Source organism: Vigna umbellata, chromosome 7 (assembly GCF_029865625.1).
Source record: "Vigna umbellata cultivar VRB3 chromosome 7, Vumbellata_1.0, whole genome shotgun sequence".
Taxonomy (NCBI): domain Eukaryota; kingdom Viridiplantae; phylum Streptophyta; class Magnoliopsida; order Fabales; family Fabaceae; genus Vigna; species Vigna umbellata.
Window position 1 is genome coordinate 27018660 of NC_142171.1, and position 17903 is coordinate 27036562.

At 31.4% G+C, this 17903-nt stretch overlaps 3 protein-coding genes across 7 annotated transcripts; 1 reads left to right on the forward strand and 2 right to left on the reverse strand.

Moving 5' to 3' along the window:
- On the forward strand, positions 1 to 7604 carry LOC124840376 (bacterial hemolysin-like protein). Of its 2 annotated transcripts, XM_088093842.1 has the most exons (10): positions 1 to 191; positions 1532 to 1613; positions 3067 to 3146; positions 4485 to 4587; positions 4681 to 4837; positions 4978 to 5106; positions 5346 to 5432; positions 6147 to 6191; positions 7167 to 7290; positions 7390 to 7604. In XM_088093842.1, exons 1-10 carry the CDS (start codon positions 83 to 85, stop codon positions 7434 to 7436), a joined length of 963 nt encoding a protein of 320 aa, XP_087949968.1. In that variant the 5' UTR covers positions 1 to 82; the 3' UTR covers positions 7437 to 7604. The 2 variants fall into 2 exon arrangements, with proteins under 2 accessions (XP_087949968.1, XP_087949969.1); XM_088093843.1 differs by having other exon boundaries at positions 2 to 191; positions 7167 to 7604.
- A 457-nt stretch (positions 7605 to 8061) lies between these two features.
- Positions 8062 to 12787, reverse strand: ATG10 (autophagocytosis-associated family protein). Of its 4 annotated transcripts, none has more exons than XM_088093961.1 (8): positions 12486 to 12787; positions 11090 to 11228; positions 10550 to 10725; positions 10418 to 10463; positions 10245 to 10332; positions 10014 to 10106; positions 9068 to 9165; positions 8062 to 8601 (listed from the first exon to the last, which is right to left on the reverse strand). In XM_088093961.1, the coding sequence occupies exons 3-8, from the start codon at positions 10681 to 10683 to the stop codon at positions 8389 to 8391; spliced, it is 672 nt and encodes a 223-aa protein (XP_087950087.1). In that variant the 5' UTR covers positions 10684 to 10725; positions 11090 to 11228; positions 12486 to 12787; the 3' UTR covers positions 8062 to 8388. The 4 variants fall into 4 exon arrangements, with proteins under 4 accessions (XP_087950087.1, XP_047172370.1, XP_047172375.1 ...); XM_047316414.2 differs by having other exon boundaries at positions 10413 to 10463; positions 12486 to 12786; XM_047316419.2 differs by lacking the exon at positions 11090 to 11228.
- Positions 12788 to 13594: 807 nt separating this feature from the next.
- Positions 13595 to 15761, reverse strand: LOC124840375 (feruloyl CoA ortho-hydroxylase F6H1-3-like). Its single transcript, XM_047316421.2, has 2 exons — positions 15277 to 15761; positions 13595 to 14354 (listed from the first exon to the last, which is right to left on the reverse strand). Exons 1-2 carry the CDS (start codon positions 15759 to 15761, stop codon positions 13778 to 13780), a joined length of 1062 nt encoding a protein of 353 aa, XP_047172377.2. The 3' UTR covers positions 13595 to 13777.
- Between the last annotated feature and the right edge of the window lie 2142 nt (positions 15762 to 17903).

Sequence of the window (17903 nt, forward strand, 5' to 3'; positions counted from 1 at the left end):
ACATTTTTAGTTTAAAATCGAAAATCAAAACCTTGAAGCATAGTGGCTTTTGAAAGCTTCACTTCGTTCATCAGAGAAAAACATGGCTTTGCAGTTTCTGAAGCACCCCGTAACCATCTCACGAGGTTTTCACAACGAGACAACGTTAGCCTTTCTTTCTCGGCTTCGAATTCCGAAGCGCCCATTCTCAGGTACACTCTATGGAATATCTTCTTAAATTATTGTTGTTGTTGTTGTTATTTGGTCAAAATATAATTTTATTTCCACATCTCTGTTCAGTCTGAGGGTCTGAATGCACAAATATCTCTTCATAAGCTCTTTGAAAGATGAAAAGATAAAGAATGAATGTAATCTGTGTTAAAATTAGCTTATGGATAAATTTTTATTTTTTTTAAATTTAGTTTTTAACTTATTGAATCGCCCATTTTAACTTATTTAATTTAATAATCCAATTTTAGCTTATTGAATCTCCCATTTCATGTTCTGAATTTAATGAGTTTTACTCTCTTCTGTTAAAGTGGGGAGGTGAAATTAAATAGGTCTTTTATGAGAATGCTCATCCAAAATTTAAGCGTTTTAGTTGATTTCTGGTAAATGTCCGCATGATGACGTTAGGAAGTTTACAAGGAAATACCAATTTGGGCAATAGAGTCATTTTAAGAGATTATGATGAAACTTTTTAAACCTAAGGACCCAAATTGAATCAAGAAAAATTTAGATGAAGGACCGAAGTTATATTTTAGCTTTAAATGGGTGTTAGGAACTCTCTGTGTGAAGAGATACGTAGGAAAAAACCAAAAATTTCATAAAACAGTTGACATTTCTCTGTAGCCTTATTATTATTATGAGAAAGGTAAACACTTTTGTTTGCATTTTTTTTATTAATTTATTGACAACAAGAGGAAAATGGAAGTAATTGATTTATAGCGTAGAACTGCTTCAAAAAATGAGAAATAGAGTCTACAAATACGGTGTATCAATGGCACTTAAAGGGTGAAATAAACCATGATATATGTTATCTTTGTATAGTCTTTTAAGTTATTACTAGTGAAAAGAAGCTATGCTCTTGATTTCTTTTATCCATAATCCGATTATGTCATATCAATTGATAATTGATGAACCATTAAAACACTGTTTACAAAAAAAATTACGTATTGGCAAGTGACTGAACTGTCAAGATTGCGGCTATAGATGGGAGGGCGGAAAATGTTAATGGAGAGAAAGTTCAGAGACTGACACCAACTTTTTTATTTCCTATTATAAGATTTGGAGATTGAAAGAATTTAATCTATAACGTAAAACTACTTCAAAAAGGACGCTGAAATTAAAGAGTCTACAATTACAATGCATCAATAAGACAGTAAGAAATAAGCAAAAATGTGTATGCTAAAAGTTCGTATCATGTTTATATATTTTTGTATATAGATAGGATGCTCATTTGTTTGTGAACAGATTAGTTTTGCACAGGCTTCCCTCTAAAATGTGAGGTGCACTGATACTTTGCTGTTATTTTTCACGAAATTAACTTTAGTGAGATGGGACAGAGCTCAGATTCCAACTTCTTTCAGGAGCTATGCTACTTTAAAATCAGGAAAGGTTGTACAAGTGAAGAAGTAAGCTTTCGTATCTCAGTTCATTGTGTTGATTCTTACATAATCTGCCTGCTTTTGGAGTCATTCATCGAAACAAAGTAGGGTCAGGATCTAACCATGAGGGTGGTTGCATCATTATGTCATGGTGTTTTGATTTAACCAACATGATAGAGCAAATTGTTATGACCTCCAAAAATAAAGCAACAGAATCAAGGATGAAAAAGTTCACCATCATGGATAACCTAATCTTGTGGTTCTAAGATAATCTAAAGATAAAATATTTAAATAACTGATTCTAAGATAATCTAAAGATAAAATATTTAAATAACTTATTCTATGATAATCTAAAGATAAAAATATCATAACTAACTAAATAAATTGCATATCTGTTAAATAATATAATTAGTTGTCCATGATGGTGCACTTTTCATCCTTGATTCTGTTGTTTTATTTTCAGAGGTCATAACACAAATAAAGCAAATTATTTTGCAGTTATATTGGTTTCTAAGTTAAGGCTTGTATAATGCACTTGAAGTTGCAGTGCTTGGTTAATAATGCTTTCTTTCTTATTATTTTTAGTTTGGTGGTAATAATATAATGTCATGCTAATTGTGCTTTTAGTATGGTTGATAATGGTATCACTCACATTAAAGGTGTGATAAGTTTAGAATTTAATGTGGAAGCCTGTAGATTCTAAAAATTTTGGCAACTCTGGTTCCTTGGCCAAACCTATTTAAACGAGCTGTATTGGAGCGAGAGCCTAATAAATAAGACTTATTTGTGGTGTGTATAGATATTGCAAGAACTTTGGTTGTTCAACTTATGCTCAGTTTGGATATAACTATGACAAATTATTTACACCGTTTAGCTGGCATTCAGTTTGTTCATAAATGGGGAAGTGATTTGCTTTATCAATTGCATCTATTGTTGTCCTTTTGACAATACTTTATCCAATTTATTTTACTAAATGATGATGCCTCAAACAATCATGGATGCTGCTGATTGTTAGTCCCACAGGTAGAACAGCAAAAAGCCTTTCTATTGATTAGTAGTCTTACGTGTAAAATGTTTCCAACACAACATGCTACTACTTAGTGAAATATTTTGGATGAAGTATTGCTATGTGGACAAAATTACCTTTAGATGTAATTGGAAAATAATAAATTGAAAACAATAAGGACTTAAATGAAATGATCACTGAATAAAATCATAATGATTGTCAAGTCTTACTTTGTTTTTACTTGAATGAGAAAAATTATTAGAAAGAAATCAAAGTACCACTATGGGAAGATAGAGTATGCTTAAAAAATTAGGAGATTGTAATTTACAAGATCTGTGGTGGGATTACCTTGCTTCTGTTTAGTGTCATACTTTCGGTATCATCAAGAGTCTTTTCAAGAATTGTGGATATATTTTTTTAATATTGTACTGTTGACACTAATATTGTGTATCTATTTGTGTTTTTACCTTTTAGGAAAAAACGGCTGGATGAAATATGTCTTGAAAAATATCAGCAATACAGTAGATCTGTCATCCAATCATGGATTTTGCAAGGTAACTAATTTCAGTTTTTATTTTCATTGTTAGTATGTAGCTCTGAAGCACTCACACCCACACAGTACTCTGATACAAACACAATAACACAGCTAATGTAAAAAATATGACATCACTGATATATATACATATAATTAATGTAACAAAAATCTAAATTTGAGAATAAACATTTGTATAATTCACATTATAAAAACAAATTATATTATAGTTTTCATGTAAAAACATTCTTCAGAGTAAAATACGGCACATGTATCCTAATAGTTAAAATATCTGGTTCAGTCTTATAGAAACAAACCTGAAAAAATGAGTCATGCATTTTTTTAATATAAGTTATTTTCCTTTAATTTCTTTTATACTTTTCTATCATAGTAGTGTCTAGGAAGTGTTTAATCAAGAATAGGTGTCAGTTCACTTTCTTTACTCATGCTCATCCGTTTTAAAAAAGGCATCTAAGATGTGCTGAAAAGGTGTCTGGGCAAAAAAATAAAATTATGACATGGCTGAGGAGTGTTGGACTCATGTTGGAGGCATCTCCAACAAGTGTCATGTCCTAAAAGTGTCAGACACCGTGACATGCTATTCTACAAAAGGTGTTGTTGCTTCGTAGGTATATAGATGCTCAGTCAAGCAGCTCGCCTGGGCTATATAAATCACGGGCCAACTAAATGTAGCAGTTATCGGCTGTAAAAGGAAAATTAGTTTTATGTATATAAAAGAGATTGAACCAGTTCCTTTGCTGTTTTCTTTGTCTTTTTTTGTGTATGAGTATTTGTTGTCTTCCCTACTTTTAACTTCTCTCCTTTTAATATTTTCTTTAGTAAAATATTAATTTCATGATAATCGAATGTGCAGCATTGTCTCGTCTTTTGATATTAAATTTGCAATGCTAGATTGTATGAGCATGTGGTAGTAATATCATCTGCTAAGGTTTTCACTGAGAGCTAACATTAGTTGAAATATCCTTATAGTTTTATCTGAATGACGTTCTAGGATCTTACATAAGTTGATTTGTATGCTGGTATGCTGTGCCTAAAAGAATATTTTTAACTGAACTTCTGCTTGATAAAAGTTATCAAATTAGAGTAGAATAAAGTCTGAACCTATTTAAAACTTCAGGTAAAACGTAATGGGTACTGCAATGCAACTGATGTATTTCAGAACCTTCTTCCTTTTCTCTTTCTTTTTCGTGCTACCTATCATTCGTTTACTCAGTACACTTAAATGTATGTGCATATTTATGTTGGCAATCAGGAGTGATTGGTCATCTACTAGACTCTTTTTCTGCTTTTTCATTGTGAGAAAACTCAACATATTATTAACCAATACTTTTAACTATAGGCAAAGTATATGTGGACGGGAAGGTGATAAATAAAGCTGGTACCCCTGTACCTGAAAAGGCTGTTGTGGAGATAATAGCAGATGTTCCCAAATATGTATGTAGGTGAAGACATTAAGCTCAATTTATTTGAAATAATATCTCAACTGCTACTCTGCTGAAATTGTCTTCTTGTTTGGCCGTTTTACATCAATGCAGAGCTGGACATAAGTTGGAAGCTGCCATCGAACAGCTTGGTGTTGATGTTACTGGTAAAGTAGCCCTTGATTCTGGGCTTTCAACTGGAGGATTTACTGACTGCTTACTTCAGTATGGTGCATCACATGTTTATGGAGTTGACGTAGGTTATGGACAGGTAACTTATTAAATCATTCATTTTCATTTTCTGTACCCTTCTTGGTTGCTATAACCTTTACCAATTCATTTTCTTCATTGTCATTGCATATCAATCACACATAGTGATTCACTATTGGCTATGATTGTTAACTTATTTAGGTAGCTGACAAAATTCGAAGAGATGAACGTGTATCAGTGATAGAACGGACAAATTTAAGATATCTTACTGAACTCCCACAAAATGTTGATTTGGTGACTTTAGATCTCTCATTCATCTCTATTCTCTTGGTAAGCCCTGAAATCAGGTCAAACATAATCCTATATTCCTATTTTAGTTGAAATGAAAATGAAAGTTTACCATCATAATCTTGCTTCCTGTTTCTCTTGATTAAGAGGTTGTTCATCCTTTGTAAGCAACCTGAGAAGGATAAGGGAAGACACATTAGATGATTTTCACTGAACTAGGAACTAGCGGTATTATTATTAGCCTTCTTGATCCACTAAATGTTCTTATATTCTTTTAATAGGTCATGCCTGCTGTGGTCAATGTCATGAAGGAAAATGCAACATTAGTGACCTTGGTTAAACCACAATTTGAAGCTCGTAGATCTCAAGTGAGGAATACATACTCTCTTTTTTTTATAATTTAACTGTCTGTTTTGTTATTGTCAGCTATAATATGTACATTTAAATATTCTCTACTTGGCTATACGATATGGAATAAGTTTTGGTAACCGGATGAAATACTACATGCACGCCCTTGCAATTGTTTCATTCACTTTTTCCTCCTCTCCTTTGGTCTTGATTTATTGGAGATTGCTTATAAGCATATTTGGTGAACTTGGTGTATCCCTCAGATTGCGTCAGGATCGTAAGATAAATTTGAGGGATTTGAGTAGTAGCAGGAGGATATAATAATTCTGTGTAGGTGTCTTTCGTTGGAGTGGAATGCTGATGGGACATCTAGGGGATATGTTTTCCCTAGATTGTCACGGGATGGCCTCTTTGGTTCTCGGCTAATGGATTTTATATGGGATTTTCAAGGATATTATTTTTCAAATATATTGCTAAGATACACTTTTTTCAACTTTTAAAGCATATCACCAATGTGACGTCGAGTCGTTCATTTTTCTGCATAGATTGTGTGTCAAGTCAATGTAATTCATGATAATCTTTGTCCCAATAATGAATTAATTTTTGGCAGCAAGCAATTGGGATTATACTCATTTTAGTTTTGTATTAAATAATCATCATTGTTGTCCCAGCCTCTTGTAAATAAAGAATAAATAGATACTATTTCTAACTTCTTTATGTAATTTTCTGTTCAGGTAGGAAAAGGAGGGATAGTTAAAGATCCCATTGTTCATCAAGAGGTGCGTCATTTTTTGCTGTCTGATCAGATTGTTTGGTCTCAAAATCTAATTAATAGAAATAGAACTATCTGAAGACAAGTGTGGAGCCAAACGGGCAAACACAGTGCTTTATGTTTAGGCCCTATATTCAATTTTATCCCTTCTAACACCATCTAATTTAAATTAGCTAAGTTAAGCAAACCTTATACGAGGCAGAATAGTCTTTATATATGGCAATATCTCTATCTATTACTATTAGTTTGAGCTAATAGTAATATTTGTGTTCAGCTTTTTCGCTCTCAATACATTCTTCTGTTGTATACTGAATACATTAGCCTTCTTAAGTTAAAACCAAGAACAAACAACCTGTTGGAAAAATTGTAATTCTGACCAAGATCAACTTCTACCTTTTTTACCGTACCACACATCCTATATTGTGATTCATATGTGGAGTATTCTGTTTTTTATCTATTCGTTTACACTAATGTTTTATAATAAACTGAAAGAAGGATGCTGACTCAGAAAATTTGAGCAATAAATGAAGGTTAGCTCTCTGGTTTGTCTGTTTTGTTAGATTTGTGTAGTATGAAACTAAAGTCTCATCTCCATTGTGTTCTACGTATAAATTTCGAGATTTGTTTCATAAGCAGCAATCTTGGGTGAGGACCCCTGCACTAACTGCAGTGTAGTGAGAATTATTAACGACACATTGCAAAATGTTGGAACTATATTCATATATTCATGATTCTTAATTCTATAAACAAAGAAAGGAGGAAAAATGGAAAGGCATTTTGACTGAGGACAAACATCTGATGACTTATCTTTCTCAATGTATCCATCTGTGTTTGCTCAAAAACTTAATTTTATAAAATTAGGTAATTAGTAGAATAAAAACCACTAAAAGTTTCTGATATTTGTACCTTTGTTTATTGTTCAATAATTATTTTAACACCAATATTTGGCTTATTGTGAAAGTGGTTGATTTCTGCAATTCAGGTTCTTGAGAGGATTATAACGGGAGTAGAGAATTTCGGATTCTGTTGTCAAGGTTCGATTGAGTCTCCTCTGAAAGGTGCCGAGGGTAATACAGAATTCCTTGTTCACTTCAACAGAATCCAAAGTAAAGCTTCTGATGATATGGAGTAAATTATAGAATTTTATTCTTAAATGCATCTTTTTAACCTTCGGAAAAGATTGTCATTTTAGATGTAATATGCAGGTGAGCTGTATTCTTGTATAGTGACAAATAGTTGCGCCATTGAATGATAGTGGAAAAATTTTGTATCAACCATGGAAAGAAATTACTGATGATTATTGAATGTGGTGGATAATATAAACGTGGTATCTTTAGCATGGAAATGCCAAAGATGTATCTGTTAAAATTTCTTATTTACCCATTTGATGAACACGTATTTTTCCTTTTGATTACTATTACTTACAATTATGAGCACATGGTGAGGAGCTGCACACTCTCGCAATGTCAACACTTGATGAAATGAGCTTGGTAAGTGATGACCTTTCAATGACACAATAAAATAATTCTGGAGAATTTCGCATTAAATAAAACTTATCTTGATTAAAATATTAATTATAATGCCCATTAAAAACAGTGTACAAATAGAACTACGTATACATAGAAAAACTGTTTTAATTTAATCGAAATATCCATTTTATCAGTCACAATTGAGTCATGCTCCATTAATATACAAATTCACATTGATGTTTGCAAATTAAGACGTGTATGATAAAACTAGCTCAAAAGCTTGTTAAAGCTTATAAATTATCAAAAGCAAACTTAGAAATTTACGAGTTTACTGATTGCACCAAAAGAGTTCCCAACATGAATTAACAAAAAAATATTCAAAGAGATTTAGAAAAGATATACACAGCGTCTAAAAGTTAGAACCCATTAAAAAACCTCGTAGCAAATGTTAGTTTGATTGTACCAAATTGTAAATGAAACAATATTATATTCAGAGTGAAATTTCAACGCAGACTCTTAGCTCCAATTGCATAGCCCATTTACCAGTAAAAAACATGTACAAATATATATATATATATATATATATATATATATATATATTTCACCATTCATTTTATGCTGGAGAAACATTGCTATGTACAAATGGCAACTGCAGCAGTAATCGTAAATGGTGGGCAGAAACTTTCCTTGTCCTCTTTTCATTTATATTGCTTTTGTGCAAGCATGAACAAACGTCTAAGAATCGTTAGAAACTACAGTATCCAGCATTTCCAAAGGAATTTTGAGACCAACTACTTGTCCAATGACCGAGAACCAGGAAACCAGATAGCGTTCAATAACAAGACCGTTTCTGTTCAAAGATGAATCACCATCGAAGAGGAGCTTCATCCATTCACTTGTTCCACATGGATGTAATTTGTACCATGGTCTGTTCAAATGTGGATGTTCCTACAAGATATACACTGAAACCGGTTAATGTATAGTACAGGGGTTAGAACATATCAAATGACAGTATGCAGATTATGGTTACTTTTAATATAAGATGTAGTTAAAAACTAGTAAATTCAATTTTACTAAAATCAACCCATCTGGAAGTACTCCTTTATTCACTGAGTTTTTCAAAAGTAATCCACAGTTTAAAGATGCGGAAGTTAATGCCAATTGCATTTACAGACCAAATTTAATGGCAACGAAACCTATATAGGCATGTCTCATCCTTAGTTTCTGCATTTTCCTTCCGTATCTATAAAATTTATTTCATTAAAGTAATAATCATAAGCAGAAGGCCCCAAGTGGACCAAATATTAATATACCTTTTGTATATTTTCAACAGAAGCGAAATCTTAGTACACCATAATCATGAAAAATCGAGAAAAAATTCACTAAAAAAACAGAAGAAAAACCAATGATTTACCTCATTAGTTATAAATGTCCATTTCGATTCTGATAGTAACTTTGCAGAGTTACAAGGAAGATCCTTTTCAATTTCATTGAAAGACAATAGTTGCCCATCTACATAATTAAACACCATCAAATATATAATGAATATTATTGATATCAATAAAGAAATTATATTATATACTGAAATATACAAATGCAGATGTAAATAAATGAGATAGTTCAATTCAACACACAAACAGTTTTTGTTTTCATGACTAAACGATGATAAGATCGGAAAAGTTAAGAGACCAAATTTTAAAAAATCATCTATATTCAAAATTGTTTTAATGGATGGCTTATGAGACCTCCTTATAGTTTACTTCCCTACACATTTCAAATTAGATATCTTTTACAACCACAAGATAGCTTCAAATCTGACTACAGCTACATGGCACTGCGGTATAACCTTAAGCCATCCAACCTGACAGATATAAGCTCTGCAGGATGAATGATGTAGCCAGCATTTCTTATATCAACATCTATCAACATAGACATTGAATAGAACCACTGGATTACTTTAAAAGTAACAAGTTTTCTAAAAATCCAATAACAAGGTGGTTTTGGTTTTCAAAATTGTTTTAATGAAAAGCTCAAAGTCATAATTAATAATTATGCATCCTGTTGGAGACTTCATCTTTCAAACCGGGTGGGTGCAAGCCCTATGTAACCAAAATATAGTATATAAATAGGTGCAAACTTCATCTTCCATACTGGTTTTGTAATATTGAGTTAGACTTAAAATTTACTTTCTAAAATGATATCAAAACCTATCCTGTCAAAGTTTGCTAGACCTATCACGAGAAGAATATCGAGTTAAGTTTAAAGTCTACTTTCTATGATATAAATCAAAATACAAGACATGAATTCTATGAAGAACATGGTTATCATACTAAATTCCATAGTAAGAAACGTAAACATACCACTATGGTATGAACGAAAATACAGGACTGGAACTCTATATGAAGAACTGTAGACGATGTGAAAATCATAGTGGTTTACTTCATGCTCTGGACCTAGTAGAGAGGGAAAAATACACTGTTGTAAGCAGTAGTAGGATTAAAGCAGAGTGTTGAAAATTCCAAGAATAGTAGTAACCAAATTTAGGGTATGAAATTAATGAAGTTAGATTATAGACATCATATAGGTCATACATACTAAAGTGCCACAATCAACGGGCTCTTCTCTCTGCAAATCGTTGCTATCTTCTTTCCATGTCAGACTTCTTATACAATCTTCTTCCTGTGATGATAATCACAATCCAGTGAATTACATTTAATCAAACATTACCTATGTATTAGTAAACTAAATTGCTGGCAGACCTCACTTGATTTGATATGGCACATGTTCTCCATGGACAAGTATCCTTCCACCTGACAGACAAAAACCAAGAAAGCTGCTAAGCATAAGCATAGAGCAATAATGCAGAGCATTTAGAAATCTTACGACAGAATCCAACCTTATGAGAAGCAACCAAATGCTGTTTAGGACACAGGATCCACTGCCATGGAGGAAAGGAAGGATTGAACATTTTCCACTTCTCAGAAAATGTACGAGCAGAAAGGAAAAATTCACTTGAAGATAGAGTCCCATCCCAAGGGATTATGTCCTCAACAGCACCGTTTAAGTCCATATCTTCAAAAAAGAAATGTATTTCTTATGATCAAATACACATTAGCAGCGCTGTTTTTTCTTTTTCATTTATGGAGCAGGGGGACGAAAGAAAGCCAAAGCTAAGATGATTTTTACTTCTTTAGTCATCCGTTTTTATATCCATATTACTGCAAGAAATAAACTGTTACACAGAAGGTAGACGTATCACCGATTTCAAATTTTTAAAAATATCTCCAATATCACTCATAATGCCTACATTCGATTTTAGACAATCAAGATATGAAAGCAGGCAATCATAATTTCCAAGTGAAGAACAAGTTTAGTCAAAAAGGATTCAGCACTTTCACAGATTACAAGGAGCTCAAGAGGAGAGAGAAAATTTCACCTCAACTTTTTTGGTGTTTTTGAAGACTCAAGGATCTCAGTTCTCATATTATCCAAGACTTACGTTCCTTCCACTTCTTGCTTAGATGAACTCTTTAAGATCCTTGAGTGTGAGGACTCCAAAGGTCATCTTGGTTTGCCTGTTTTATTATCAAATTAGTCCATCTCATGTGAGAGAACAAAAGGACAACTTTGAAGAAACTTTGACAAACCATAAAGGCAAGTTATGATGTGGACAATGTGAAAAGACAGCGGGTAGCTCTATGTGAAATAGCTACTTTGTCTGGGTGGCACATAGGAGATGATTGAAATCTAAGTTTTCAAAAGAATTTTTTAAGAGATATTCAGTAAACTGAATCCCACAACTTTTAGCGTAGCTAAACATCCTGTTGCACTGAATTCCCCAGTGTGAGATATTAAATCACTTTTGGAAATTGGATTAGATGATGTGTGGTCTATAAGAATCTATGGAAGTGGGGGAATAGGAAAAACTACAGTTCCTAAGTCTGTTTATAACCACATTATTAATCACTAAGAGGGCAGTGCTTTCATTGAAAATGTTAGAGAAGTTTCGAGTCAAAAGATTTGGAAAAGTTCAACTATAAGAAGCACTTGTTTCAGAGGTTTTGAACCACAGAGATTTTAAAGTGGGAAACAAATAGAGAGGAATTAATAAGATAAAAAATAGACTTTACTGTAAAAAGGTTCTCATAGTGGTTGATGATGGTAATTGATTGCAGCAACTGGAGTCTTTGGTTGGGGAATACAGTTGGTTTGGATCAGGAAGTAGAATCATCATAACAACTAGAGATGAGCATTTGGTAATTGCTGCCAATGTGGAAGCAACCTACTAAGTCAGAGAATTAAGTCATGGCCATGCTCTTGAACTGTTAAGTTGGTTTTCTTTGAATAAACAGCTCCAGGACCACGTAACAAATCTCTTACACGATGAAGTAGACTCTATATGCTCACTATGTCTATTTGTCAGTGTTTTTCAAGAAAAAAGTAATAAAACACTAAAATTAAATTTCATGCTTCAGAATTCGATTCGTGAAGTTATCCTTCCAGTTATGCTCACTATGTTGGATTTCTTTTATTAAAACACCCATTCCAAAATGTATAAACATATCATCAATGGGGGGATGCAATTGGATCAAGGGCAGAGGAGGTCAGATTCAGATGATGAACAACAAGAAGATTTTGAAGGAGGGAGGGACCGGAGAAAGAGACAAAACAGCGAAGAATCCTTTGTGCAGAGACCGTTGGGATCCAAGGAAAGATTGCTTGATGATAGTGCACCAGAAAACGACAATGTAAACACATTTTCTCTTATGCAAAGTACACAGCACGTAAAATGAAACAGCATTAATCAACAAAACAGAAACAAGAATTAAAACCTGAATGAATTCCGCAAAGTTAATCAGCAAAACGGAGACAAGAATCAAAACCTGCCTTCCGCAAAGCCCCCCAAATTTAATTCCTAAGTTTGGGAAAAGCAATGTTGAGGTTAAAGGAACTGGGGTTTTACAGAGGATTGTGGGTTGAGAAAAGGGATTAAGAATTCACGAAAAGGAATTGAAATTTCGAATTAATGGAAGATGCGAAGTACAGATTTAAGGAGCTGCTATTAACATTCAGATTGAGCTCCATCAACAAAAATTATAAGTTAGGGTTCTCAACTTAAGACTCTCCTCTGGAAACTAAATCCATATTTTCTTATACTGTAAAAATATAATATTTTTTTAGATAGGATTTTTTTTATTTTTTGTAACATTTTATTAAAATGATATTATATAGAAAATTAATTTATTTATTGTAACATAAAAATGTTGGAATATTGCTGTTAATATTATTTATAGTAACATTTAAAAAAAATCACTATATATATACAATAACATTTTTTAAAAAATATCATTATACTATACATTCCGTAACAATTTGAATAAATAACTATAACAAAGAAAATGTTACTAAAACTAATCACGTAGTGAAGGTGGAACAAATGACTTTGGTGACAAATTTGTAATGCTGTAGTTTTTCTCCTTTTTATTGTTCAACAAACACAATGGGTTGCTGTTCAAGAGTAACAAACCGATCTATAAGTCGATCGGTCGTGTTGACCGTTAATCTGGAACATGACCAATTGATTGACGTTTACGTGATTAACTAGTCTAAAAATAATTTAGTGCAAATCAATTAGGTAATTGTATTAAGGTATAATAGATCACTGATAAGAAGTTTGTTACAATTTTTATAAATAAAAAGTTTAAGATAATTATTTATATTAATTATTGTATTCAGTATTTTTTTCGTATACTTATTCACTTAAATATTGGAGTACCTTCTGCAAGTACCACCTGAACAGTTGTGGGAGAACAAAACTCACTCAATATAGAGTGATCGAAATACCTAGACATCAAAAAAGGAAAAGTGTCCAACTATAAAAACACTTAGAATAAACAAAAATTACTTGCAATGATATTTTAAAATATTAATCAAGCAAAACAAACTTTAGAACTTGGTTTATAATACAAATAAACTTTGACTTTAGAGATTTTTTGCCACCTTGATGTAAAATTAACCCTAAAAGCCTCTTTATTGTGAAAGCACATACATTCAAGCTACATAATGCATTAACTAACTTCAAATAGCTGCATCTTCAAAGTATACCCCCATAAAGGAATTAAACTCAACATATCTTGGCATACTCAATTGTCATCTTCCCGTCATGAGATTTTCTGAAGAAATGCTTCACATAATCCGAATACAATACATTTTTATACATGGCTTTCTCTCCACTGGAAAGAACTTGGGCCAAAGGGCCAATCACATCTGAAGGTCTAGGGTTCACAAAAATAGGAACCGAAACCCTAGTTTTACTTCCATTGGCTGACACACGATGCTCAATACTCTTGTATCGTCCATTGCTCATCACTTGGAGTGCATCGCCTATATTGATCACTAGAGCACCGGAGATCGGTGGCACGTGAATCCAGTCACGGTGGTTCGGTGACCGGACGTGGAGGCCGCCGGTGTCGTCTTGAAGGAGAATAGTAAGGGTTGAGACATCTGAATGTCGCCCTATCGCTACCGTTAGGTCATGGTCAGGGCAAATAGGATAATAATTGAGATTGATCCTCTTTGAACCCATAAATAATGCTTCGTTGGTCTCGTCAATTTTATTCACGTTTAACTTCTTCACTAACACATTTAAAAGTTTTTTTATCAAGATTTCTGATCTCTTCATGTATTCTAGTGCTTCATCCCTACAAGTAAAAATGTTGCTCTCTTTAGTTCGAAAAAAGAATATCAAATTTAATAGAATTATACTTCATATAATGGTATAGATATTACCCAGTTCAATTCCTTTACATAATATTTTCAAAAAAATAATAACTATAGCTCAAAAGATCTTTTCATCCTAAGTTATATATCATAACTTTTTCTTTATAATTAATACTTAACATACACAAAAATTATATTTATTACATATCATTACATCTAATTTAGGCACTTATGTAGATTAAACTCTCACTCTTAAAACATCTTTTTAAGATAATATTTTTTTTCTAAATTGTAGATGTCGGTTTTCACTGCATGAAGTGTTTATGAAAATAATGTTTGAAATATATTATTTTGATATATTAAATATTTTATAGAATATTTTAAAATATTAAAAATCAATATATTTTGAAAATAAAGTAGAAGCGCTATATATTATTTGTTTTTAATTTACGGAGTTTCATTGCAGTTGTGTTTTTAAAAGATATTTGAGAGAAATAGAAATAAGTAACCAATACAAACTATTCCATATATATATATATAAGTAATTAATAAGAGAAAATTTAAACATACGTTATTCCTTTAATTATTTAAATACGACTTTTATGAGAAAACAAGAACAGAGTTTTAATAATAAATCTAACTCAATTTCATAAAATTAATTTATAAAATAAAATTTAAAAAATTTTAAATTTTATTCAATTTCGCAAAACTAATTTATATACGATAAAATTTACATTCATGTATTATGAATTAACCTTCAACATTAACTTTTTAATTATGTTTTTTAACCAATTTGAAGTTGAAAAAAATTTATATTAAGCTAATTTTGACTTTTAATTTATTTATATTTTGTTTTAAAAAGTGTTAAGGGAGAAACCCTAAGAGGTTGAAAGATAAGATTACCTGCAAGCAGGTGGCCATGTTGACTGAGCTTCATCCTCAGAAACATAGAACAAACTGAGATAATCCTTCCATTCGAGAGCTTTCTCAGCTTCAGGGCTAAAGCTAGAGCCATATCTGACATGGTTGGAAACCGAATTCTGTTTGGTGAACTTAACCTTCTCTTGAGGTGGCATCTCATAGAACCTATGAGTTGCATCCTTCACATTCTCCAACACATGCAGAGGCACTCCATGGTTGATGATTTGGAAGAAACCCCATTTCTCAGCAGCATCACAGATCGCATCTTGCACTTCACCATCGTCCCCATTCGACATGTCAATGATGGGAATGGTCTCTCCATGCACAACCTTCATCGTTCTCTCTTCCAATGGCTGAATGTACTCTCTTGGAATACTCTTCAGACCCATCTCAGAGACACCCTTTACACCATTTCCCTTAACCATCACGAATTCACTCAGATCTGATGACGACATTGCTGCTGCCATGTCTTTCAATTTTCTAATCTTTTTCTTAACTATTTGATCTTGTGTCTGCCAAATGCATGCCATCCACAGCTATTTATATCTGCATATGTACCGACTTTTCTTTCACCGAATGTAGAATTTATTTTCAATTGTACTTCAATTAATTTTATAGGCTTGCTTTGATACTTTAATTTTGGCTTACCAACTCAAATGGCATGTTGCATATGATTTTGTTCATATAATAATATCCAACAAAACCAGCATGCTGCATGATTAGGTCAATACATGTACATATTTATATATATATATATATATATATATATATATATATATATATATATATAATCAGAAGTAGCTGCACAACAGTGAGAGGCATGCAGTGTACATAAATTTGTAATTACAGGTTGTTTTAGTTTTAGGATAATTTGAAAACAATTACTAAAGTAAATAGATTTTTTTTTTAAAAGTACAAATGTGGAGAAGTTGTGTTTGAGATACACAATCTGTCTTTCAAAATATCACTTAATTTTTTTTTAAATAGTATAAAAATTATATTTTAAAATTGAAGTTAAATTTAGAAAAGAAATAGTAAACCTGCAGTTATCTTTGGTTAGAATCATATTTTAAATTATGACTTTATTATTTTTTTTTAAAAAAAAACTATGATTCAGATCATGTCTACTTTTATTATAAAAATACAATATTTGTTATAAAAATACAATTCAAATTAGATTTTGAAATACCATTTTTTATTAGAAATGATGCTTTAAAACCATAAATTTTTTTTATAATGATGGAAAGTTTTGTCTATTCTATTTAGAATTTAGTTTTTAATGAAAATTTTGAGTGATTTTATCAAAATGAATATCCTGAGTAATTGAATTCAAAGATACAAAAATAATAATTACCAATATACGAAATATTGGTAAACTGCAAGAAGTCATCTAAACTTAATCACGAAACATTATTTTTGGTTCAGTTCGAATTGAATATTAAATTTAAATTAAACTAAAACAAATGACATTTGATTTTTTTTTATATATTTGGTTATGATGATGATTTAATGCATAGTTTAAGTAAACTTTAGCTGAACCATCTCAATCGCATTTATGCATTGATTCCATGTTCGAGATAATGCAAATAATGACGAAAAGTTAAGAAAAAAATTATTTATTTGACCAACATCTTAATTTCACCCATAAAGATGAAAACTTAAAAAAAATATTTTTCTTTACATCATTTCTAATTTGTTTAGTAAAGAATTATCTCCGGAACATATATGAGAAAAATTTTAAAAATAATATTTATAATTCAAATTATTTATCAAGTAGATTAAATAGCAAAACATATCTTCTTAAATCTTATAATATTTCATGAAGATAATTTAAAAACACGAAAATCATCAATAAATTGAAAGAATAATTTAAAAAATTAAATAAATTGTAATTTTATTTTAATTTTACATAATATTAAATTCGTTGGGCGAGTCAGTTTATGTTTATTGGACAAGCGGACCTCACTAGGTGAAAGTTTGTGTTTAGGATTTCTAAGTTTTCTTAAACTTAGTGCCTATATATAGAGGTAACAAAAGTTAATGTAAACACTTTTAAGTCATATTATATGCATTTGGATTTTTTGAGAGAGAATTGTCTTGGTTATTGAGTTAGAACTTTAATTCTTATGAAAGATTAACATGGTGAATCTTCACTTTGACTTATCCATTTGCTAGATTATGACGCTCAAATCCTTGTCTTATTCTGCATTCTTTTCTGATTTATTTTTATTCTGTCTCTTAAGTATTCAAATTCAGAAACAATCGCACTCTTCTCTAGATATGATTATATCATATGCTATCTAAAGCAAGGTTCTAATTTGAATATTCTCTTTTATCTTATTTTTCTGTCATTAAAAAACAAGCAAAAACCAATGTTTTATCCAATTATGTGAGTTTTGAATTTTTGTTTGTGTTTTTCGTTTAAATTGTGCATTTCTACATTTGGTTCATGTAAATTTTTTGTTTTTTTTTGTTTTTTCTGATTAATTGTTATTTACCTTGACCTTGCATGAGTTTTGGTGTTTGATTAAGAATCTCTTTAATTTTCTTTGTTTGTGTGTTGAACTACAAAAAAAAAGGAAAGAATAGTGGATTCAAATCGAAAGGAA

What these genes read in the sequence shown, in the direction of transcription:
- LOC124840375 (XM_047316421.2), bottom strand. Translation starts at nt 15,761, where the DNA reads ATGGCAGCAGCAATGTCGTCATCAGATCTGAGTGAATTCGTGATGGTT. An exon ending in ACATGGCCACCTGCTTGCAG is followed by an intron (nt 14,355 to 15,276) that starts GTAATCTTATCT and finishes TTTTACTTGTAG; the next exon opens with GGATGAAGCACTAGAATACA.
- ATG10 (XM_047316415.2), bottom strand. Translation starts at nt 10,723, where the DNA reads ATGGACTTAAACGGTGCTGTTGAGGACATAATCCCTTGGGATGGGACT. An exon ending in ATTTGGTTGCTTCTCATAAG is followed by an intron (nt 10,464 to 10,549) that starts GTTGGATTCTGT and finishes TTTGTCTGTCAG; the next exon opens with GTGGAAGGATACTTGTCCAT. An exon ending in GGACATTTATAACTAATGAG is followed by an intron (nt 8,602 to 9,067) that starts GTAAATCATTGG and finishes TATATCTTGTAG; the next exon opens with GAACATCCACATTTGAACAG.
- LOC124840376 (XM_088093842.1), top strand. Translation starts at nt 83, where the DNA reads ATGGCTTTGCAGTTTCTGAAGCACCCCGTAACCATCTCACGAGGTTTT. An exon ending in CCAATCATGGATTTTGCAAG is followed by an intron (nt 3,147 to 4,484) that starts GTAACTAATTTC and finishes TTTTAACTATAG; the next exon opens with GCAAAGTATATGTGGACGGG. An exon ending in TTGACGTAGGTTATGGACAG is followed by an intron (nt 4,838 to 4,977) that starts GTAACTTATTAA and finishes TAACTTATTTAG; the next exon opens with GTAGCTGACAAAATTCGAAG.